The sequence below is a fragment of the Pogoniulus pusillus genome, chromosome 4, assembly GCF_015220805.1.
Source record: "Pogoniulus pusillus isolate bPogPus1 chromosome 4, bPogPus1.pri, whole genome shotgun sequence".
Taxonomy (NCBI): domain Eukaryota; kingdom Metazoa; phylum Chordata; class Aves; order Piciformes; family Lybiidae; genus Pogoniulus; species Pogoniulus pusillus.
In genome coordinates, this window is record NC_087267.1 from 5410473 (window position 1) to 5434791 (window position 24319).

Here is a 24319-nt window from a genome sequence, read left to right on the forward strand (position 1 = left end):
ATTTATTCATCTTCCATTGAAATGCTTATTAAGTTTAAGTGTTTTGAATCTGACGTAAGTTCTCCTCTTCTTGTAGGTTATCACTTTTGATTACATAAATAGCTGAATAAAACAGAGATGTAACAAATACCTATGAGTTCAAAGGAGCTGTTTTCCTGTTTCAAGCTCTATGATATTCTTGGGCTCTCTGAACCTTTGACATTTAAGAACAGCTATTTTATATCCATTGCCCACACTTCTTTAAAAGAATTTAGGAAAAGTATAAAACAGTTTATTTCCCTAATCTGAGCCTGATCCAACCCACACTAAAGTAATTGCCATTAACAGAGAATATGAGAGGGCAAGATGAAGAAGCCATTTAGCTCAACATCCTATCAGCACTCAGAAGCAAAAGAGCAGCACATCAGAAAAGGCAACAATACAGTGATTGTTCCTGCATTATATACAACTCAAAACATTTTATGACTGAATGGAACCTTAACAGATTTAGCAATCTCCAACTTAAGGAGTTCCCAAGGCAGATGTAGCTTTTGTACCTGATATGCATGAGTGGATACTTTGCCATTAATTTTTCAATATATATATTTTTTTTAGTTGTAAAAGAATGGAACAGCAATGGCTGGAGTATGACCTTTCATCGTAAGATGAAACCTTCTCTCATAGCATTGTTTGTTAAAAATATTCTTCTTTCCACATACAGATGAAAAGTCAAAACTGCTTTGAACTAAAATCCTAAATGCAACTCAGAGCAAACAATGTGCCATTCAATTTCAATCTTTTGTTTTATTTTTCTAAACAAAAATCAGTAAAGAATAAGTGATTTTCACTCATAGACTTTTGGAAACAAGAAATTAATAAATTATATATTCCAACTATATTTGGCTTTAATCAAAATCTCGCTTAAGAAAACACAAGTTCAAAGATTCTGGAACATATTTTTCTATTACATTACTTTCATAGACTTTCATAGAATCGACCAGGTTGGAAGAGACCTCCAAGATCAGCCAGTCCAACCTAGCACCCAGCCCTAGCCAACTAGACCATGGCACTAAGTGCCTCAGCCAGTCTTTTCTTGAACACCTCCAGGGACGGTGCCTCCACCACCTCTCTGGGCAGCCCATTCCAATGCCAATCACTCTCTCTGTGAAGAGCTCTTGATATTTTATTGTGAAATGTGTAGAAGGAACATGAGGTTTCTTTTGGAAACAGTTCTAGATGTTTAACTGAATATATTAACTTTAGCTTGATATTACCTTTGATTGCAAAAATTCTTGGCTCCTTCTATAACTCTCTGATCAAATTCAGTAAACAGAATCAGTAAATAAACTACGAGTTCCTGTAGTGCAGTAGCAAAAACTGGTGAAGAAGCACATCGCTCTTCTACCACACACCTATTGTAGGGAAGACAATGGCACATGAAAAAATCTCTCTGCTGCATGTTCATCATGGCCTAGAGGCTGTGCTCTACTGCACAAATATGTTGTCCACAAGATGAACCAGAAGAGATCACTGTAATAGAAGAGCTGGCAGACAACTCGGTACCAGTGATGACACCTGTCTGGCCTTACCTTCACCTAAAAGTGCAGAACACCCTTCATGAACAGAGGTGCTTTATTGTAAAAAAAACAAGTTATGTAATAGTACAGGAAACCCAAACCAGGAGAATCTGTGCAGTGTACCATGAGAAAATCCATCCAATGTTACATGAATATAGGGCTTGCAGCATCTGAGGGGGGCATAAAATCAACTAGCTACATATATTCATCTTTTACTCTATTTTATTAAAACAGCTATTTTATTAAGCCATATATTGCTGGGGATTTCTTGTGAGGATCCATAAGGAATTGTGCACCATATGTCTTTTGCCTCACATCTCACCACCCATCTCTGTGCCAAACACCAGTCACTATCAGGCTGCTCTCTTGAAGTACTAGAATTTCAGATTTCTAACACTGTCCATTTCTCTCTAGGAAGCTAGTTAGGTAAGTAATTTTTTTGCAAACATGTTGCATGAGTTCCTGTTCTCAATTTCTTTCTTGAGACAGTGTAAAAGTGATTGGCATATTAAAAATATCACAAGTCTCAGAAGAATGTAAATAAACTTGTATTCATACAAGGGCTTGTTCCAAGTTTCAATTAAAGAGGAAGCTTAAGAACAAGCCTACATTCTCTCACATTGTTACCACTCTTCAGGCTTGTAAAAGGTATCTACTTGAACAGCAAATGGGACAAGAGCTATTTTAAAAAATACAATTAAATCAAAATTAGTATCTCCAAATTATGAAATAACCACACTGCTCCTGATACAGTGCTGTGTCCAGTTCTGGGCCCCTCAATTCAAGAGAGATGCTGAGGAGCTGGAACGTGTCCAGAGAAGGGCAACAAGGCTGGTGAGGGGCCTGGAACAAAAACCCTATGAGGAGAGACTGAGGGAGCTGGGGGTGTGCAGCCTGGAGAAGAGGAGGCTCAGGGGTGACCTCATTGCTGTCTACAACTACCTGAAGGGAGGTTGTAGCCAGGTGGGGGGTGGCCTCCTCTGCCAGGCAACCATCAATAGAACAAGGGGACACAGTCTCAAGTTGTGCTGGGGGAAGTATAGGCTGGATGTTAGGAGGAAGTTCTTCACAGAAAGAGTGATTGGCTGCCCAGGGAGATGGTGGAGGCACCGTCCCTGGAGGTGTTCAAGAAAAGCCTGGATGAGGCACTTAGTGCCATGGTCTAGTTGACTGGCTAGGGCTGGGGGATGGGTTGGACTGGATGATCTTGGAGGTCTCTTCCAACCTGGTTGATTCTATGATTCTATGAACCACAGTCACACCTCAAAGGAGAAGCAAGTATTCTGTAGTGGTGCAGGATAGCACCTTTGCTTCCAAACTGGTTTGGAAGCTTGCAGTAAAGCTGCCCAGTTGAGGGAATAAGAGAGGAAATATTATTTGTTCCGCAGTCTATAGATCTCTTTCCACAAGAAAAAAAAAGGGCAACTCTTATATACTCAATGCATAAAGGAACATAATTTCATGAAATCTTACACAAAAGAGAAAGATACTGAAGGAAATGTGGTTATGTCACACTGGCACAGCACTGTACAAGTTGACAAATTTGAGATTTGATGCTCTGGGAAAGCAGAACATTAAGATGAGCTAAAATTAGTTAAACCAAGTTATTGTCGATAACAGGATTTCATACCAAATTACAGACTTTCCTCACCAGAAAGGCTGGTATGATTTGCAGTGAAGTGAACAAAGTTCAGAAGGTAAGTGAGAAACATAATCTCAGGAACAGTTTTGGCTATCATCCTCCTCAAGCTTCTGCAGTGCTTCAGTCCAGAGGCAACTTTAAAGAACATGGTAATTAAAAAAAATAATTAAATCTGAAAAATGAATACAACAATGAGGAGAATGTCCCTGCTGCAACTTATTCTAGTGTGTCTCTAAGATTTTCAGCCTGCTTCAGAGCTATTATTGGCAATACCTAACTGCAGTCTAGAGCTCTGACGCCTCTTGGAAGACACTAGAATAATGTCATGGGTGAATATGCTTGAGATCTCTCTACGGGTGCACTTTAAAAGTGAACAATAGTGAAACAGTTTATAAGATTGACACATGGAGCAGTCTTTACATTTCCAAACAGAAGAAGAAAAATAGCTTACAGCCCATTGAAGTTAAGGTTTCTAAGGTCTCTACATCTTAATTCAAAAGCATAGCTATGTGAAGAGTGGATTCTTTCCTGCATGTGGATACTTACTCAAATGTTACTTTCTGGTTTTTCAGAGGCTTATTGCAAATGAACAGAGATATTACAATTCACTATTTTTTTCTTCAAATTTGGTGGGTTCTGTGTGTTGTTTGGAAAAGGCAAAAAAAAAATTGTCAGAAGCACTGAAGTGACTTTGAGGGTTATACAAACCAAGAGTATTTTGTGTTTAAATGTAGCAGACACATTGCCTTCTTGGTGAAGTGGAAATTGTCATCAAATCCCAAGAATGTGCTCTGTTATGATCTTTGAAAGAAATATGTTATGGGCTTTCAGAGTTATATAACTGGGAAGATGGGACAAGACCAAATCAGCTAGACAGGAAGATTGGGATTTATCTCATCCATTTCACTTGTTTAAATATTTAAGTCTCTGCTAATCATAATAAATTTCGTTTACACTCACTGCAGAGGAATGAACACCTCCAGATGCCTGCTTCTTTTCATTATCCCCTAAGTGAGACAAGGATGACTAGTTCAGTAGAATTTAACTTTTGGAGGAGTTAGTCAAGGCTTATAAATACCTCACAGAGATGGTAAGCAACTGGCAGAGAAATATGTTTGAATTTCACCTCTTCTACGATAATTCTATTGTACAGTGTGTCCTGAGTGTTGCATTTAAGAAAAAGATGTCCTACTTGTCTGCTTTAAAAGAGTTCTATGTCCTAATTGCCTTCTTTAAAAACCCACACACATAAGATGCAATCTATACATTCTATAGCTAAATCCTTCCATACAAACACAGGGGCTGGGGAAAGAAATATATACAGACAATAAGAAAGGTTTATTCAAGGAAACCTTTCTGGTGTGTTTGGATTTACTTTGAAAACAAAAGAACTTCTGAGTATAGGGAGCTGGATAATAGGTATCAGCAAGCATGTTAAGGTAGATATACCACTTGTACTGAAAAGATGACCAGCCTGCTTTCAGCATTTTGAAGTGAATGTCTTTCAAATCCACTTGTGTGGATCCAAATCCATCGTTTGAACTATAACCCTTCCCACAATTCCACATTATTTAGCGCTTTTATCTGTATTTCTTTAACTTCTCTGCAAAGATGTAGCTAACAGTGCACACTAAACGTGATGACTACGTAGAGAAACAAGGAAAGCTCACATGCCTTCTGTTGAAAAACCCACAACTTCTTCCCCACTGCATGGCCAAAATCACTCTAAATCAACTTCATTGATCACTGTCTAATAAACATCATGTTGTACTCAAGGTGTGAAGTGGGCAAACAGTGGCCAGAAGGCAGTTGCATCCCAGGGGATTTGTCCAGTCACTCTTTTCTATCTTCTCCTAGAGACCTCAAAAAATATCTTACTCCTATCTCTCCCTCCCACAGCTACATTTTTATCTGAAGCATATGCATGGCTGTGCAAAGGTATCTGTATTTTAAAATCATGTGTAGAGTGTACCAGACACAGCTAGTCAGCATCATCTGTGGTGTGCAGCTGTGTCTGTCCCCAAAGGAAGAGAGAGGCTGTCACAGCTCTACCAGCAGGCAAGTGGCTGAAACGTGCTGAAGGGCTCATCAGCATGACTAGCAACATTGCTTCTCCCATGAACAATTTAACACATTGAATTTCAAAAGTTTGGGCCTTGGAAGGAAAGGGACTGTAAGCATAAATAAATTAATAATGGTTGCAGTCTTTTAGCAGGTGCTATTTCTGCAATGATCTGGCTGACATGCGGGGGGGGGAGGGAAAAGAGCAGCCAAAAGCAAGCACATGGTCCAAGAAGAATAGCATAGTAATATCACATATTTCATGTGCTTTTGTAAGGCTATTCCTTTGCAATATTTACTTCTAAAATGCAGCAACTTTTGACACAGATTAACATCATATATATTGACACAAGCAAATCAGATAAAACTTGAACTTTCCTTTCCCTTGGAAAATGATTAATACTTAGCTTGTTAAACCATTAAGCCAGTCAATGGGTAGATTTGCTCTAAACTATCTATCTATGGGCAAGTTTCAATTTGTACTTCTTGAAGTCTTGCATCCTGGTGCCAAAAAGTTAAATGCTAAGTAAATTCTCTACCACTCTAGAGACTATAAAGTTTTATTTTATATAACTACATATCAAATAAACACAAGAAATAGCTGCGCCTACGACTTACTCAGCTCTCCTTAGATTTGAGAGAATATGTGTATATACTGTTTTTCTGGTTCTGCCTGTCCCTAGTCCTTCACATCTGTGTCTCAACATGACTTTGACCAACTGATGTAAACAAATGCATCATCAACTGAAGCCAACCAAGGAGATTAGAAAAGCTACAAATCCTCAGTTCCATGAGTGATATGAGATACTGCACTATTTAAATTACAAAGCTTCTGTTAAAAAGAGTTGTCATGAAAGACTTTTTACTTTCTATTGAAAAGATGCAATTCTTAACCTGGTATTTCCCAACAACTAAGTGATTAGATATTCTAAGCAAAAAAAGTATATCCCTCCCTTTATAGTCAGATTCGGAAAGCATCTTCAACTTCTCTGCTTTTCATTCCTCTGTGGGAAGTGAAAGAGTTTGAGGACCAGCATGTTGCAGGTGTAATCCACCATGTCAAAGAGCATCAATTTTGTTCCTAAGCAACCCTGCACAGTGCAGTGGTTGCTGTCCACAGCTGATAAGAATGCTTTCAGAATTCTTAACTGGCTGCAAGAGGGAGAGATGAAAGTTGCAGAAAGTGAAAGTAAGGCCACTAACACAATAATAAAATTCCTCTTTGGGATAATAAGAAAGGGGAAGAGGAACTGTAACAACAAAAAGTTAAAGATCTCATTACATATGTTCTCATGCAGAACACTCTTGGTTCATAGTGCTGAAAGAAGCAGTGAATTAGGGTGCATCAGACACGTTGAGACTATGAGCTATCACACCATGTTAAATTACATCCTTCACAACCTCACAGTCAGACTCTCAGCCATTTACAAGAAATTCCTGGATGGCCAAGCTTGCAAATGACAGCTTGAAAGACCATATAAGCCAAAATATTTTGAGAATCTACCAGTATAGGGCAAAAAGTCCATGTTTCTGAATGGACATTTGAAGAAAGTTGAGATTTGACCTGATATAAATTTTGTTCCAGAACAATAATTAATCAAAGCATGTTAACACATGATCATAAAATGATGTAAGTACCTTTATGGAGCTTCATGGTAATTTTTTTTATTCAAGGTGATTTAAAGCTCTGGTGGAATAGACTTACTTTAATTTACCAAGGTACTCAAACTAATCAAATAAACTCCTAGAAGTTTATGTTGTCTGCTATACCATAAGAAGAGTTATATATCAAAGGAAACTGAGTCTTTAGTGAGCATAAAAAAATCTTTATGCAGATACATATTTTATAAAATATTCATTTTAATGTTCATATTATGTTATACTAGATTTTTTTAAGTATACAAATGTTCTTAATATCAGGATTTCCACTTCATATGTTCATCTTTGATATGAAGCTTTAGCACAAGTGATAATACAAAGCTCAGCTAGACAACATCTCTTTAAGAGTTAACTCACAAATCACAATGTCTCCTGAGTGGCTGGAAAGCAGCCAAGAGGAAAGGGACCTGGGGGTATTAATAGATAGTAGGCTGAAGATGAGCCAGCAGTGTGCCCAGGTGGCCAAGAGAGCCAATGGCATCCTGGCCTGGATCAGGAACAGTGTGGCCAGTAGGACAAGGGAGGTTATTCTTCCCCTGTAATCAGAGCTGGTCAGGCCACACCTTGAGTACTGTGTCCAGTTCTAGGCTCCTCACTTCAAGAGAGATGTTGAGGTGCTGGAACGTGTCCAGACAAGGGCAACAAAGCTGGTGAGGGGCCTGGAACACAAACCCTATGAGGAGAGGCTGAGGGAGCTGGGGGTGTTTAGCCTGGAGAATAGGAGGCTCAGGGGCGACCTCATTGCTGTCTACAACTACCTGAAGGGAGGTTGTAGCGAGCTGGGGGGTGGTCTCTTCTGCCAGGCAACCAGCCATAGAACAAGGGGACACAGTCTCAAGTTGTGCCGGGGGAAGTACAGGCTGGATGTTAGGAGGAAGTTCTTCCCAGAGAGAGTGATTGGCATTGGAATGGGCTGCCCAGGGAGGTGGTGGAGTCACCGTCCCTGGAGGTGTTCAAGAAAAGCCTGGATGAGGCACTTAGTGCCATGGTCTAGTTGACTGGCTAGGGCTGGGTGCTAGGTTGGACTGGCTGATCTTGGAGGTCTCTTCCAACCTGGTTGATTCTATGATTCTATGATTCCTCAAACAGAACTGATACAAGACGCTTAACTCAAAACAGTGACTTTTTATACAAAGAATCACAAAAAACCCCAGGGATGTGTATTTTGTAGATGTCTCATTTAGGAGCAGAGGTTAAGGTAAAAGTCAACTGGCAGAGCTATAGATCATGTTTACAAAGTTCAGTCACTGAAAACAAAAAAAAAAAAAAAAAGAAAAAGAAAAAGAAAAAGAAAATGCAGGCAAAGTACTACTTAAACTGCCCACTGAAGTCTACAAATAATATTAATTAAAAAATTAAGAGACAGAAGGAAACTATTTCCTAGTGCACCAGGGAAGAGGGTGAATTGCAGTGGTCAAAATTGAGAATTACAGTTTACCTTTTTTATTACCATTCATCATCATCTTAACAAATGTAGTGCATAGAAGCTAAATATCAGACCTACTGAAACCAATAAAGCCTTAGGCTGAATGCTTCTTGGAAAAAATGAAATCTTCTACCTGCTGGGTTTTAACAATTTTGTATCTGGATTCTAAAAACATTTTCAGCAATTTAACAACATCTGCATGTCATAACTCACACTGCTTACATATCTTTCTGTGCTGAACTCTTGGTTTGAAAACCACAGAGATGGAAAATTAAGATTAAAAAAAATACATTTTGTCCCTTGGATGTTTTACATTAATCTTTCATTTATGTTAATTTTTTTTCTTGAGCTATTATTTCACTTTCCTAAGAATACCACACATGAAACACTCTATCTTCTTCTACAGTGAATACAGGGTATATTGTACTCTAGTACTTTCAAGATCCACTTGTAAGATTCATTTGATTCTGATAGGAGTAGAACTTACCCAGAGTGTCAGCACAGTACTCTACTAAACCTAGCAGTTATTCTTGTGCACGTAATGCTGTGTTTTCCAAGGTGACTAGGTACCCTGTTTCCCAGCTTACTTCCCAGCTTTCAACCTTTCTCCTTTGTGTTTCTAAGCACCTAAGCCTCTATTGAGAATTCAAGCCGGGTGCCTATCTGCATCTCCAGACACTTAAATAACTTTAAAATAATCTTCACTGCAGTGTTTGACTCCTATAAACTAATAATCCCAAGAGATCTCTGTGTCTGTAAGGCTTGACTTCACTGTTAAGCCAACTAGATCAAAGGAAGCAGTAACATGGATGAAAATGAGAATCAGGCATGAAATGCAAAGTACTACACCTAAATACTTTAAGTATGCAAAATCTGACTTCATTCATACTAGTTAACATTTTTGCAGGTTTATAGGCAACTTGTTTTCCATAACAATGCAGGACCAAAGGGCTTTCAGGATGGAGACCTGCAGACAAGTAAGGAACAATATTGTGAAGTGGAATATAAGAAAGAAAACTGTTTTTCTAGATACACAAAGAGAGCAATTGCTTGTAAGAGGAATACCTTTGCATCTTAAGTATTTACATTGATAGCAGTCTTTTAATGTTTCATTACCTTTTGTAAATGCACTTAACTGATGGAATCTGAACTGACAGTAGCAGGATCTCACTAGTAATGACTGGGTACATTAAGATATGCCTTCTAATAATGCATAAGGTGTGTCTATGATGATGTGAGAAAAAGAGTGCACTCTCATATGAATTATAATAGAGCTGAATCTTGCTGATTTTTTTTTTTTGTAATAAAGCTAAAATATTCTAGGGCTTGTTGGTGGTACTGGTCATATGATCTTCATAGGTGCTCATGTCTCAGCATATATTTTTATACACTATTTTTCTGCTGAACACTTACACCTGTTGCAGTCAGGTGCTCTAGTCAAAAACATCTCATTTCACACTTATCCAAGTCTATGGTCTTTGTGTACTTCAGTGAAATTTTTCATTTGAGCCAAAACAAGTGCCATAACTTTTCCTATATAACATGGGGATTATAAAGTATAATCACAGGTACAGAAAGATCAAAATAATATGTTTCAGGGGAAAAAAAAAGGTAATTAAGAAATAGTGATAGAATGTAGGCTACTAATTGTGACAGGGGACAGACTACAAGCATGGTAACTGTTACTGTGCTGGGAAAGGTAGCACAAAGCTGTCATTTCACAGCACTGTCTATGATTTGAAAAACCTTTCCTCCACTGCATGAGGAATGCAGAAAAAAATGTTTTAAAGACTAAGTCTTAGAAAAAAAACTGTGTTCTCATCTATTGCTTGAAAAAAAGGATAGGTACAGAAGTATACAGAAACTTTTCCATCACGGTCAACTCTGTTGTCAGGTAACTGATGGAACATGAATCTAAACTTTGTTTCTGTATTTCCATGTCTTTTTTTTTGAACTATCTATCCACTTAATATCTGCTGAATCAGATTTTTCTCTTATCAGCTTACCATAATGCAAATTATGAACTGCTGCCAGCGGACTATAATGGTGTAAAAAATCAAATAAGAGGAGTAGTTCATTAGACTTTCTTTCAAGTCTCTGCAAAGTTAATTATTTTCCTGAAGCTGCAAGATATTCTCAACTCATTTCAGATCATCATTTTATTTCTATAGTATTTATAAGTTCCTACATTCAGAAATGATTTCCATTTCCAGATTTTCTTTGCACAATAGCAGTATTTCCAATGCTGTATTCATAGATTTTTATGACTTTTATATTTCAAATATTTCTTCTTAGGCAGAGGCACAATGATGTGAGGCAAGCAGAGATTGTAATCACTGACTCTGAACTTCCTGAGTTCGATCACTTAAGGACTTTACTAAAATCACAATATTCACTGAGGATTAGTTGAGTGATAGGCCACAAATAACAGATCAGACACCAGTCATGATTTCTCTCTGAGTTGTTCTTCTGTACTAAATCAGTGTATTTCTGTGCTACAATCTGGCCCACAGCAGTCTCACCATTCTTATTCTTCATTCACATAACAAAAAAGAAACAAAATTCCATTTGTTCCCACTAAAGGAGCAGAAAGACTTTTTTGTTAAGCATCACCTTCACGCTCTTCGTAACTGAAGTAAGAAAAGTCATGCTGAAGAAAAATGAGTAAACTAGGCTAACTCCTGCTCCTCTAAGAGATCCTCAGGGGTTTTTTCAACAGAAAAGCTGGTTCCTAGCACAACTAAATAATGATATGACTCCTGTTTTCTGTCAAGCCAACAACTGCCCAATGCAGTTTTAGTAATCTTTTTATTAGACAACTTTTTTTTTTTTTTCTCAATGCCATCAACTTGGCCCTTTTCAGTAGTACAAACTGTCCCTGATCCCCTTTTTGAGTATCTAATACTGTGCTTTGAAGATGATTACACTATACTTTGTCCTTCCTTTGCTACATAGTATTCTTATTCAGGCTAAATGTCTCTGCTGTGAAAACAGACTGAGACATCAAACATACTTGTAAAATACAAAATTCACTCGGTTGTATACAAGAATACAAAGCCAGAAGAATTCAGTTTGCAATAAGGTTGAAAATATTAAGCACAAAGTTAATTAACGAACCAATATGTACTTACAAGATACAAAAATAATACTCCAACTTTGCTAATTGTTACCTTCATAATATTCATTGTAACAGTAAACTTTTAATTACACTGTTGAAAACCCAAAGAGTTCTAGTTTTGTGTTCTTTTGCCAGATTTTAATGAACTCATTTGTTTTTTAATAAAAGTTCTGAAGAGATGTGTGTTTTCCAAATATCACACAGAGACCATAATAAACTAAAAGTACTCACAGTGGTCCAAAAAGGAAAACAAGATAATGCGAGTGGCATTTGGAGGAAAAAAAAATGATGCTGCGGAAATTTTGTGATGCTTATAAGGAAAAAAAAAAATCTATCAAACAAATGTCAGGAAAAAACCTTGTTACAGGGAAAGTTCAGGTCAAATGAATGGCAGTGATGATGAATGAAAGATTTGATCTAGTGGTGAAGGATAAATGAAGAATCTGGAACAAAGAAGCAGGGAAAATAACGCCAGAAGAGCCTTCATACAAACATTAACAGGAAAAGTGCTAAGCCATCAGACAAATCCCCAAACAGAAAGACTATGAAAAGTGGTAGTTGAAAGAAAAGTAAAGACAACATAGATGGATGCAATAAAAATGGGAATAGAGTGAAGACGAGAGACAATGGAATGAGCAGGAAAATTAAATGCATTGCCCTATTCCCCTCTTCATTGTTTGAGGCTTTCTGCTGTCACCTGTTTGGTTATAGAGTCTTCAGGGAATTGCATTTGTCTTAGACAAGATTTCTCATACATTATGGGCTATATTAACAAATAATGAAAAACAGTAGTTGCTTTATATTTTCTGGAAGACATATCTCTAATTTATGCAATAAAAGCAAATATAAACTAATAGTCTGGTGTTTAACCTTCTTTTCTCTATTGTGCTCATCTACATCATATTGTCTGACTTGACAAAGCCACCCAATGTAAAGTTTACAAACACAGAAGTTTAATATAGCAATGAGATTGCTTCAGAACTGGTCACAGAGTAGCACCATGTTCCTTATTTAAAGTATAGTATCTTCATAAAACTTAAAATACATTATAGCTCTGCTCAGCTTACCCTTACACCATCAAAACCTTACCAGATCTTCCAGCTCATTTGCTGGCTACTGACAGGGCACAAGGAAAGTTATCAGATTATCATGTTATAAGGTGACAGCAGAAAATGATGTACCTGTGTCATTATGGGTGTAGGCATTCACAAGCCCCCAAGTAAGTCTACCAGTCTCAGTTCAATAAACCTGAGCTATCCTCTCTGCCATGTTTTACACTAGGCTGTTTTTTGACCTTTATGCCCCTAGCCCTTATGTTTTGCACTCTCAACTTGAATCTGCACACACTGCTTTGTGATGTCTGTCTTATTCTCTTGTCTCTTCTTGTCCTTGGTCCCTACTTTGCATTTGCTTTTGCTACAATTGATATTGATAAAACACTAATTTGACATTTTAAACCAGGCAGCTGCTTATAGCAGAGTGCACATTAGTATAGACTAATCTTTCTCTCTTTATCTTTTTTTCACTCTCTCTCTTTCTTTCCTCCTTTCTTCTCTTTCTTTCATTTCTTTCATATAACATCTCTTACATACAACTCTGTACTACTTGAGTTGAGCAGTCAAGAGAAGTTAATAGTTGGGATATCCTTGGAGGCTAAAAGTAAGTAATATTTGAAGTCCCTGGCACTGCAGAAAAATGTAATCCATGTATTTTAAAGACATTTTAATTGTTCAGCAATCATGCAGAACTGAGAAATATAGTTCTCCTTTCAAGGTAGTAAATGCTCAAATTGTAAAGGTCACACACTCAATAACCTTACTATTTAGCAAAATATGAGAATGACACCAAGACTGGAAAGCTCAACTGTATGCTAATCTGTTATTCAGTATTAGTGTTCATACATTTTTGCAATACTCTGCATAATCTGTCTATTATTGTCATTTAAAACCTAGAGACATCATCGAGGTTTCATGCTAAAAGACAGTTTTTCATATAGAGTCAATTTATGTAGACCTAATTCAGAGAAAGCTAAAATTAAAAACCAAAGTGAGAGTTCTGTATCAATAAATAGATGAGAAGCTTTAGCACAGAGCAAAAGTAGCAATACTCAGCTTCCACTGACCCTTACAGTTTTTCCTTGTAATTTCCTTCTCTTTTTGTGTAATTGCTCCATCAACTAAGAAGAGTTGAAAGCTTTTGTGTTAATTCAATTTAAAACATGCATATATATTCAACAAATAAACATAATCTTTATATGGTTATCGTGAAAGAACATCATCTATCTAATGCACTGATTAAAGATTTCCCACAAATTTGTGGCCTGTCTGACCTTAAAATCACACCAGAACTTCTGAGAGTGAAACTTTGGACCTCTGCACAACCTGATCAAAACATTCTCTGCGCAGGATATCTCAAATAAGGACTCAAGCATGAGTATGTTCTTTTCAACTCTTTTTAAAAATAAAATTAAGTTCAAATCTCAGTATTTGTGAAGATTTTACTCAGAATACTTCAAAATCTGCTGCTAAAGACATTTATCTGTTTTTTTTCTTTTTCCTTTTCTTTCTCTCCTCTTTTTATTGAAACAAACAAACAAATCATACCCATGTCAAATCCATAACAGATCTGCATCACTATCACTGGCAAACTGGCCATAAAACGAAGGCATGTTCAGTACCATGGACAAGAACTGCCCAAACAGACCATAACACTGAAAACACTCCAAAAAAAGCAACTTTCGTTACTAAAAAACCACAAACCAGTTCCTGCTCTTCTCTAATAAGATTATACATTCGAAGCATTGGTGAATTCTTAAGACCTAATTTGTTGAAATCATCACAGTTCTAAAAGTACGTGGCAAAAAGTATCAGCATGAGAAAATACAGGACTAGAGAACTTCTTAGCACGTCTAACTTTTTCTTTCTGCTAACTTGTCCCTTCAGTTTGTCACTAGCAGAAGAAAATAAAACCAGAAAGAAAAAAACCAGGAACCTATAAAGCAGATTAAAATCCTCAAAGCTCTTGTCACTCCTTTTTAGCATAACTTGCCCTTACAATTGATATTAAATATTTACAATGCACTATATTTATATGCATTTGTTATATCACACTGAAGATAAAAGCCCTGTATAAAAAAAATGCTGGCATAAGACAGTCCCTTTATCCTTTTCTGTATTTCATATGTGCCCTTCCCAACTAAATTACAACTGCATACAGCAAATAAACGTCTTTCTAACAATTTAATAATGCAGTTTCATTTTGTTAAAAGTTATCCATGCTTCATAAATCTCAACAGTCCCAACAAGATGTGCCAAAACATTTGATTAATAAAGTTATGGGATTTGTCTTCACTGAAGTAAAAAGTTTGTATTTTAGTATATGTCATTATTGAATGACTAGACAATTTCTATGGAATCAGCAAATGTTCAGTTTCATAGATGATACTCTACAACTCAAGATTAAGAATAGGACAAAAAGTCATCTTCTAAATCCCTGTTATAATCACAGACATATGTGTTTTATAGCTTGGTGCTCAGAATCAGCTCATACCATTTGACTCTGGTGTCAGAGACTTTATAAAACAAGGTCATCTCCCATCTTTCCTCTAAACTGTGTGGGATTCTACTGTCAACAATGGTGGGTTTTAACTCCTAATTCTCTGGAAGAATTTACATTGCCACTATAATCATATTTTAAGACATATGCTTCACCTGTCATGTCTCACACATCCTCAGACTGTTTTTCAAGGTATGACACCAGATAGCGTAGCTTGACACTTGTCACTTACAAGCTGCAGGTCTATTGAAATCAAAGGTAATTTACGCAGTGTCTTAAATAACATCAGGAATAGTTTTGGAGATTAAGGTATCTGCCTACGGTTTATTTTCATGAAAACAAACCACTCTGTAGTACCAAACTAAGCCTGTAACTCTACATCAATATGTCGCTTCTAAACAAAATGGCAGACCCACATATTCTGTGTGTGATCAAATTAAAAGGTCACACACTGGGTTCTCCTCATAATTATCACTGCTTTAGCAACACTATAACAAGCAGACACATTACCAAAAGTCACAGCAAACACATTACTGAAAATCCACTGATAACACAGAGATATTCACAAAATATTCCAAAACCAAATAAAATTTTAGAGAAAACTGTGGAAAAACCCAAAGAGTTTCAAGAGGAGGTTATTTTGTTTTGCTGTTTGCATTTTCAGTTTGTCTCCTCTTTTGGGCCTTGTACTATTTTAACTCCAGCAACACACTTAACTCACTTGCATGTGTACAATGTTTAGAAAGAAGTGATGAGTTGTATTCACAAAGCTCAGTAACAAAAACTTACTCTTTGTGTTTTTTCCTAGCAACGTTTCACTTAAACTTGAGTATTTTCCATTCATGCCAATACACTTGTTGAAATGTTGGCTGTAACCAAACACCAGCTGCACTTACCCCAGTGTTGTCATGGTGACAATGGTGTACCAGAAGGCTGCAGGGATGCTGGTGAACTTGCTGGCTGATGAACCTTTCTCTGCATAGTACATGACTGTGGCAAAGATTATGATGGCCATAGTGAGTGAGAAGAGGAGGAAGCCCAACTCTGAGGCACAACTTTTTAGGGTATAGCCCAGGATGCGCAGCCCCTGTGAGTGGCGGGAAAACTTAAAGATCCTGAAGACACGAAAGACTCGTAGTGTCACGAAAGCCCCACTGACATCCTCATTATCTGTCATCACCAGGCCAATGTAATATGGCATAATGGCAACCACATCAATGATACTCATGACACTGCGCACAAATTTGTAGCGACTGGGAGCTGCCAACAGACGTAAGAGATACTCAACTGTGAAGATCATGACACAGGCAGTATCCAGACAAAAGAAAGCCACAGCATAACGTTCTCCACAGGGCAGCTCTTTGATGCGACCCGGGCTCACCCCACAGGGCACTGTCTCCACCACATTGGCAATAACAGAAACAGCAATGAAGAAACCAGTGACATAGTAGAAGACCAGAGCCAGTGTACTGGTGTGTGGGTTTTCAAAGGCCCGCCACATCCTCTGCCGAGCCGTCATAGAAGGCAGAGAGCTCTCAGTTGCATGATCCTGATCAGCATCATCCTGCAGGCGCTCAGCATTCTCACGCCGCCTGTCCTTGTACTCCTCATAACAGCAGTCGCCAATGATTTCAGGGATGATGCCAAAGAAAGCCAGCTCCTCATCATAAGCTGAGATGCACTCCTGGCGGGGATAATGAAGCTTCCCAGTACGGTAAAAGTTAAGAATGTGGCGGAAAATGTCAGGGTCCCGATCAAAAAAATACTGCTGTGTCTCAGGGTGGTAGAAGAAATCCCTCTCTGAACTGCCCAACAGAGTGTCGGGGTAGCGCTCTAAGGTGTCCAACCATGTCTGGAACTGGATGCCACTCACATTCAGCACAATCAGAGAGTCCTGGCTTCGCTTCCTCTCCTGCCGTGGAGCAGCTGGCATGGGACCTGTGGCCACTGGCATCCATCCTATGGCTGCTGCCCTGGCAAAGGGTAACCAAGCTGCTACTCCTGCTGCCATGGTCCCAAACACGTACTACAGCTAAGGGAGTCAATCTAGACACAGTTCTGGTCCTAAAACAGAGAAGAAAAATAGAAATACTCATATATTTTCAAAACAACCAAATTCCTGAACATTATTGCGACTTCCAGTACTAGCAGAACATCTTGTTTCTTTTTTGTTTCATCTCCTTTTTCATCCCAGAATATCTTTTCCAGGGGCTAGTTAGCCAGTTAGGACAATAAATCTAAGCACTTCGAAATCATCACATCCAAAGCAGCTACTCTAGCAGCCAGATCCTTTGAATACAAGGTCTACGCGAGGCCCCTGGATGGAAGCAATGGTCCAGAAAGCACGAACCCCAGGAGCTGGCTGTTAGCTCTGGTGCAGCGGTGCAGCCACCTGGAAGGAGATTTTCTTCCACGCGCGATGCAGTCGGTCCCCCCGCCCCTCCTCCGCTTCGCTTCTCCACCCGCTGCCAGAGCCGGGCCGCGGTAGCCAGCGGAGTCCTTCCCGGGCGGGCTGCAGCGGGGCCGCCCGGCGCCGCCGACCGCTGGCCGTGACAGGGCGGAGGCGAAGGGCCGGGCGGGTCGCTCCCCCCTCCTCAGCCGCAGCCCTGGAGTAGCAGCGGGAAGAATCTTCTCCCTGACCTTGGTCGCCGCTTCGGGGACTCCTCCTGACCCCGGCTCAGGGCCGGGGGAGCCGGCGGGGCAGGGGGAGGAGCTCTGGGAGGCAGCATTAAACTTTAAGGCAAGTTCTCCGCGTAGGAAATGCGTTAAAGGGCAGAGGGGCGCCGGGGAAGGGGCGCCGCGAGGGAGGAGCACGTCAGAGGAAGGAAGCGGGCGGAGGGGAGTCTCCCCGGGACGGGACATGGGTGCATGTACAAGGGTTCTGGAGGGCGAGGAGAGTGGGGTCGGGCAAAGCCACAGGCGCTTTGGCGGTGGTAGGAGCGGGGGCTTTGGATGCACCGAAGGTGTGATTCCCGGAGCATCCTCGAGAGGAGCCGAGCGGGTGACGAAGGGCGAAGCCCGGGAAAGCTGACAGTGGAGTGGGAGCAGAGCAGGGGCTCCTTGGCGACAGGGGAGGCCGGGGCGGGCGGGGGCCCCTGAGACGGGCACGGGGCTGGGGAGCAGGGTTCTGTAACGGGTCGGCGGTGGACCATCCCTACCCCCCGCTCGGTTTCCTTCAGCTAAACCCCTTCCCCTGGTTCTGCTCTCGCATCCCTCCGGACGTGCCCAGCCTGCGGCACCTACCTGTGAAAGTCTGGCGAGCGCGCTCAGTTGCATAGAGACTTTTGGAAATACGGGTTCTGGCGCTAGATCTCCGCGCCCCGCCGGGAACGGCGGGGAAGTAGTCGCTCCTGAGAAAGCTTGATCGCATCCAAAGGGACATCGATAATAAGGCTTTCCCCCACCCCCACCCCTCCGCCACCACCGAGCGCCAAGCAACAAGTTCAAGGGGTGGGTGGGGGGAAAAAAACCAACGTAATCGCGCCTGGCAACTCGGCGAAGCACGTCTTTTCGGGGCGCGGATCCTGCGGCGAGGGGCTGCCGTCAGGCGCGGCTGCGGCCGCTGCCCCTGCCCCTGCCGCGGGGCTGCCGCGGGCTGCGGACAGCAGTGGCGAGGCCGTGGCGCGGCCAAGGGCGGGGGGGGTGCTTCCCGCTGCCTCCCCCGCGGCGGGCGGGCCATGCTGCCCTGCCGCGCCGCCGCTCGCGGACTAGGGGCGCAGGGGCGGGCGACGGCGGAGCAGAGTACGGGGCGGGCGAGGAGGGCATCGTTCCGGCGGCGGAACAAAGGGTGTGCCGGCGGCTGCTCTGGCGGCAGCAGGGCAAGTGGGGAGCTCCTGTGTATTTGCCTGTGTCTCTGTGTGTGCCTGTGTGTGCGGGTGTGTGTCTCTGCGAGGCCGGGATCGAGCGGTCCAACCCCTCCGCTGGCAGCGCCGCACAGACACTCTGGAGTTAGTGGTGTCACGGGTAGGGATCGGGCGGCAGAGATGGCTTAGGTGAGGCATCTAGGGGATTTTTCGGGAGCGCTATCTCCTTTCAGGGAAAGGGGGGACAATTTACACGAAGGGGGGGAGGGGGCGGGGGGGGGGCATGAAATGCGTGGGAGTGAAGTGTGGCGATGCTCCTCTCAGCCCGCCCCGAGCCACTCCGGAGTTCTCGCTGCAATATCCAAATGGCTCTTACCAGCTTTGGGAAAGGCGAGATTGCTGGGACGGGTATGGGAGCCTTTTCCTTCTCCTCTCCTTTCTGCTCTCTCGCAAAGCCGAGCACCCTTTTCCCGTCGCTAGATGGCGTGTGGATGACGGGAAGTGAGCTCCGCGCCGGGGTGCCACCGAGGGGCCCCCAGCAGCCTGCCGCCCGCTGGGCCGCGCCCGGGGTCGCTTGCTTCTGCGTTTCTCGGGGGAGCTGATGGCTCCGCGGCACTCGCGGTCGGAGCAGACACGTAATTTCTCGTGCTCTGCCGCCCGTTACGATACATACGAGGAATAGTTAGTGTGTTTTAAGATGCTGAAAACACTCGACGTCTTCTTCACAGAGCTCGCGGCAAGCTAGCAAAGGTATTCCTCCTATCGCACGCTTGTTTCGTTTGAGTTATAGGAGGCTTCCGAAGGAATCACGGAGTAGATAGGATCCTTAATAACTTGAAGGTCTTCTGTGCAAACCTCCCATTCCAGCAACCAGCCAAAGGAACTCGAAACAAAGATAAGCCAAATGCACAGTGTAGTTTGAGAGTTTACTCTCTTCTGTAGTTTAATATGCTCAACTTCGTTATATGTATTCCCTTTATGTTCCCATGAGAAATAGGAACACTCTCAGTACTGTAGTTTCCAGTCTGTTCCTACAAGAGATACCTGAAAGGACGGACTGAAAAAGTTTCAAAATGCTTAATTGTTTAAGCATCCCAAACATAGGATGGCTTGTGATGAGGAGCAGTCACTCAGGTCGTGTGAAATAAAGGACTTGATAAAATACATGCTCTCAGTGTTTTTACTGAAGTTGTTTGTTGTTTTGTTGTGTATGGGTTGTTGGTTTTGTTGTTTTGTTGTTGGGTTTTTTTTTCCCCAGCTGAAATGTTCAGTACATTATAGACCCATGGAATCATCTAGATTGGAAAATACCTTTAAGATCATTGGACCCTGTAAACTGAGCTCTCAATCATGCAGATATTCTTCCATATAAAAGAATTAGGAGTTTCTATTCGGTGTTACAAAGACAATCCTGTAGCAATTAATAAAGCCAAATTTATGAGCCTGTCATTTTAGCCCTGAGACAATAATACGAAACTTCCTTTCCTGACAAATAATCAAAAGGGGTTTCATTTGCAGCTATAGATTTTTTTTTTTAGTCAATAACTGCTTTCATTTCTTAACATACCTACTTTTACAGAAAGCAAACTGCTTACAGCTGCTTTTTGCTTAGCAGTTTTTCTAGAATAGAACTCTTCACTTGCAGCAAAGGCCTTTTCCTCTCTGGAGAAATGAGAGTGGGTCCATTTAAGAATCACTTGGATTCTCGGAATATCAGAGTTCTTTAAGAGACTTGCAGATTGCATCAGAAAATGGAAAAGAAACCAAATAAACCCTGCACATTTGGACAAGTGGGTATCAGGTAGTGTTCAAAGATTGTGCCTGTTAAATCTCAGATTTGAAAGCAGTCCACATTCAACATCTTTTCTGACACCATTGACTATTTGGCATAAATGGTCACCTCACCTTAAATTGCTGTGGACCGACGTTGTATGAGAGAGGTGCCTTTCAGACACTACCTTGGAAGGAAAAGGCAATATACTATGTTACCTTATTCTGACAGAAAGTCCATGAATACACTACTGAGAGTTGATAAGGAGGAGCTCAAATAGCTTGTGCCTTGAGTTTAGTGCCCTGAAACTGACTGCAGTATTCCTTACTCTGTAGATTTCAGAAAGGCTGAGTTCTTGTACAGAAAGTGTACCTAAATAATCAGTTCTTCTGAAGTTAAAATCCTGCCTGTGACATCAGAATTAGCTACCAAGAGATTGGTGTGATGTGACAGAGAGGATTATGACTTCAAGTAGGAATTAAGTAGCAGAGACTCAAATGAGAGAAAAATCCTATTTTCAAGCAAAGAAAATAAATCCTAGTAATTGTAGAAAAAGAAGAACATGGTACTAAGGGGAATGCACAGTGGACTCTAATATGAGCTATTTCTTAATTCTTCCTGAAGTCATGAGGCACAAAGAACTCTCTAAGGATTAAAGAAGATAACAGCTATGATGCATAAGTTTATATTAATGCATTTATTTTTTTTTAATATTTTAGAAATATTTAAACCAAATAATTTTCTTTACAGGCTGACTGCATCCCCTAGTATTAAGCCAGTGGTCTTTCCTTTTGGGAAACGCATGCTACAAATATTTCAAGCCACCTTGTAAGCTTTAAGCTCAAGATTCAGCTACACATCTGACATTTCTCTTTAGTCAATGCAAAGGCCTTTTTGATTTCTTGTATTTCTTAAAAATACAAAAAAAATTCTTCCAATGTCGACTCTGGTTATTACTAGCAAAATATTTTACTGATCCGCCTCTTCTACCAAGAAATATCTTATGTATTGCCTATTTAAAGGTCTGAGTGCTTTTCAGGTTAAGAAAAAGAGTTTGGAGTTCTGGTATTTTGTTTTGAGGCTTTTTTATTTCAATAGAGAGAATATTCCTGAGACCTAAGCAGAAAATGTCTAATAGAGGATTTCTAGTGGGCTGATCATGGCCTCACTGAAAAAACAGGTCACAAGATTAAGAATGTGTTTTGCAGAGGAAAATGTTTGTAATACAACCGAGTAGAATAATACTTTGGTCAAACATGCAGTCAACACAAATATATATCTTCATAGCCTACACTTTCCTTGCTGTCATGGATTCTTCTTGTCTAAATCTAGGTGGGTTTTGTACTATAGACCATGCAGAGTAAGTGGGAGGCTTTTGATAGGGGCATAATTTTCCAAAGACAAAAAAGTCATCTTTGTGGGAGTTTGCTAAAATAGGCTCAGGTCACTGTGCAGTGCAAGTGCTTGTCATCTTTCTTTCTATATGGAAAAATGGATTGCTGTTGACTTTGAAGAAAATGACCTCTCACCGGTCAAGGTTTAAAGCATACTGTGGAGAACTGCACAATGCGCACCATTTCTTTTGAGTTTTGAAGACAATCTGAGAGTTAGTATAGCCATCATTAACCTAAAAACCCACAATTATTTCTGTGGGAAAGAGTTTTTAATACATTTATTGCAGACTTAGTGGATGGAATAGGAAGGCAGAACTATCAGCGCTGCGGTTGTTTTTTTTCTTAAGTGAGGTTTAGTCAGTACCTGGAATCATCTCAAGAAATCTTCACACACTTCCAAATAACAGGCTTATTTGATCTCAAATATTTGTACTTTATCTGCTCTAAACCAACAAATACTGTTTTAGTAATGATATATGTTTTTCTTGATGTACAAAATAGTATATAAAAGATTAATTCTATTAAGCTATGTATTAGTCATGTTAAGCTCTGGGAATTCCTATTCGCATTAGTGATATTTTACTCATCAGTGAAACAGTCAAGAAAAAACTTACAAACTTTACTTCAGATAAATATGTATTTCTCATTTTAAATTAGTCTTTTGACTCATACAGTATCTTCAAAGAAATAATTGTTTCATCAATATAATGAGCAAAATTTTCAACCAATTTATCTTCAGTCCTATGTGCTACTCACCCTGACTTCCTAGAGTCAACTGAGGAAATATCTCCAGAGACCAGTCCATCCTACCTACAATTGCAGTGTGTGTATGCAGATATCTGCTAACTATAAAAGTTAGGCTGGGATGACTGTGGTCTCTAAATTAGGAGTCTTAGATACTTAAAATTAGGCAGAATGATCCTGAGATGGAGAGCCTGAGCCTGTCTGCTAAGTCAATAGAAAAACTACTCTAGACTTCGAGTGTCTTTAAGTTCACATCCTTTTAAAGATAAATGAAGAGTGAATTAATGTAGAAAACTAATTAATCTCTAAAATTTATAATCCTGGTTGCACTGAAGCACTTTGGGAAGTCTTCTTTGACAAGGATGCCCCTTGTCAAACTTACTGTGTGTCATGGTAGCCCCATTTCTAGTCACAAGTAGAATCTTCAGTATCATCAGATACCTTTAACTCCACGAGGACTTGAAACCGAAAAACAACCCAAAAAGAAAACCTCTCAGAATGTGTAGCATGGGTTAGAAACGCTGTCTCCTCATACTGAAGTGTGAGGTGCTATTGAAGCATTTAGTTATGATAAATCTGCATCATGCATGACAGCATGCCACTTCCAATAGTGGGTTCTTTCAGGTAGGTAGAGTTTGGTGCTTCTCTTTGCCCTGTTTCTGTGCATTGTTTGTCTGTCATGACTCTCATTGTTTGCTTGAGCCATTGGGTAAAATATGCATTGGGCATGATTAAAAATACTTACCTAAACTGGTTCTTGACAAGCAATGCACATAAAGACTATGTTGAAGCATGCAGACAGTATCTACAGAATTATCAGTCCATGGTTATGTCACTATCATTCCTTCATGTCTTCCTTCTTGGTTCAGGAGAAAACTTGGACTGAAATGTGTTAAAACATAGATAAAATTTACAAGTCTGGGTCATTTTAGTTAGTGTACTAAATCCTACTTTGCTTATTAAACCAAAATTATTCAGTAAGTTTTCCAGTCTTACAGCAGTGGAAAGGGTAAATTAGATGGGAATTTCGATTTCAACAGGAAAGGAACTTGCCTGGAAATGTTTTATCAAAGAGAGCTGCAAGATCAGCTAAACAAGAACTGATTGATTCACAGAAAGTATAGCTGAAAGGGACATCTGTGGCCTGCTGTAACCACAGATTAGACAGACTCCACCAAGGTGGTTACAAAGTCTTAGAGGACACATTTGCACAATCTTGGAAAGCCTGAGCCTTTCAATTTTCAAATCAAGTTCTTTTCCTTCTCAAAAGTGTCCACAAAAAGGGGTCAAGATAAGAATTAACTTAGTTTACATTTCAGTAGCTTCCAGATTCAAAGAATACAAAGAACACTGCAGAAGAAAATGTCTTCTTCTCTTAAGATTTTAACCCTACAAGACTTAAGTATTGACTTACACGTGGCAAAAGTTATCTAGACAGTGAAATTATCATTGTTTTGCTCAGTGGAATTATGAAGTCTTTGTTCTGTTGGGATTTTACCTGATAGAATAGATGCCTAATGTTGGCTCAGTAAAACACGGAAAAGTTTATATTTGCTTCATCTTTAATTAAGATTGACAATATAGTTCAGA

At 40.2% G+C, this 24319-nt stretch overlaps 1 protein-coding gene and 1 long non-coding RNA gene across 4 annotated transcripts in view; one reads left to right on the forward strand and one right to left on the reverse strand.

Annotated features, from left to right (window-relative positions):
• Positions 1-19234, reverse strand: part of KCND2 (potassium voltage-gated channel subfamily D member 2) — a 306979-nt gene extending 287745 nt beyond the window's left edge. Inside the window, exons 1-2 of one of the 2 annotated variants that reach the window (XM_064142052.1) lie at positions 19197-19234; positions 15914-17081 (exon numbers count right to left, since the gene is read on the reverse strand). In XM_064142052.1, the coding sequence (XP_063998122.1) occupies positions 15914-17028 (1115 nt within the window). In that variant the 5' untranslated portion in view covers positions 17029-17081; positions 19197-19234. Of the gene's footprint in view, positions 1-15913; positions 17082-18260; positions 18643-19196 lie in introns of those variants that run through there. The other variant, XM_064142051.1, reaches the window with a different exon arrangement.
• The window catches only part of LOC135174669 (uncharacterized), a 70059-nt gene continuing 63234 nt past the window's right edge, over positions 17495-24319 (forward strand). For both annotated transcript variants that reach the window (XR_010302054.1, XR_010302053.1), the window contains exon 1: positions 17495-17757. This is a non-coding gene — a long non-coding RNA (uncharacterized LOC135174669). The remainder of the gene's footprint in view (positions 17758-24319) is intronic.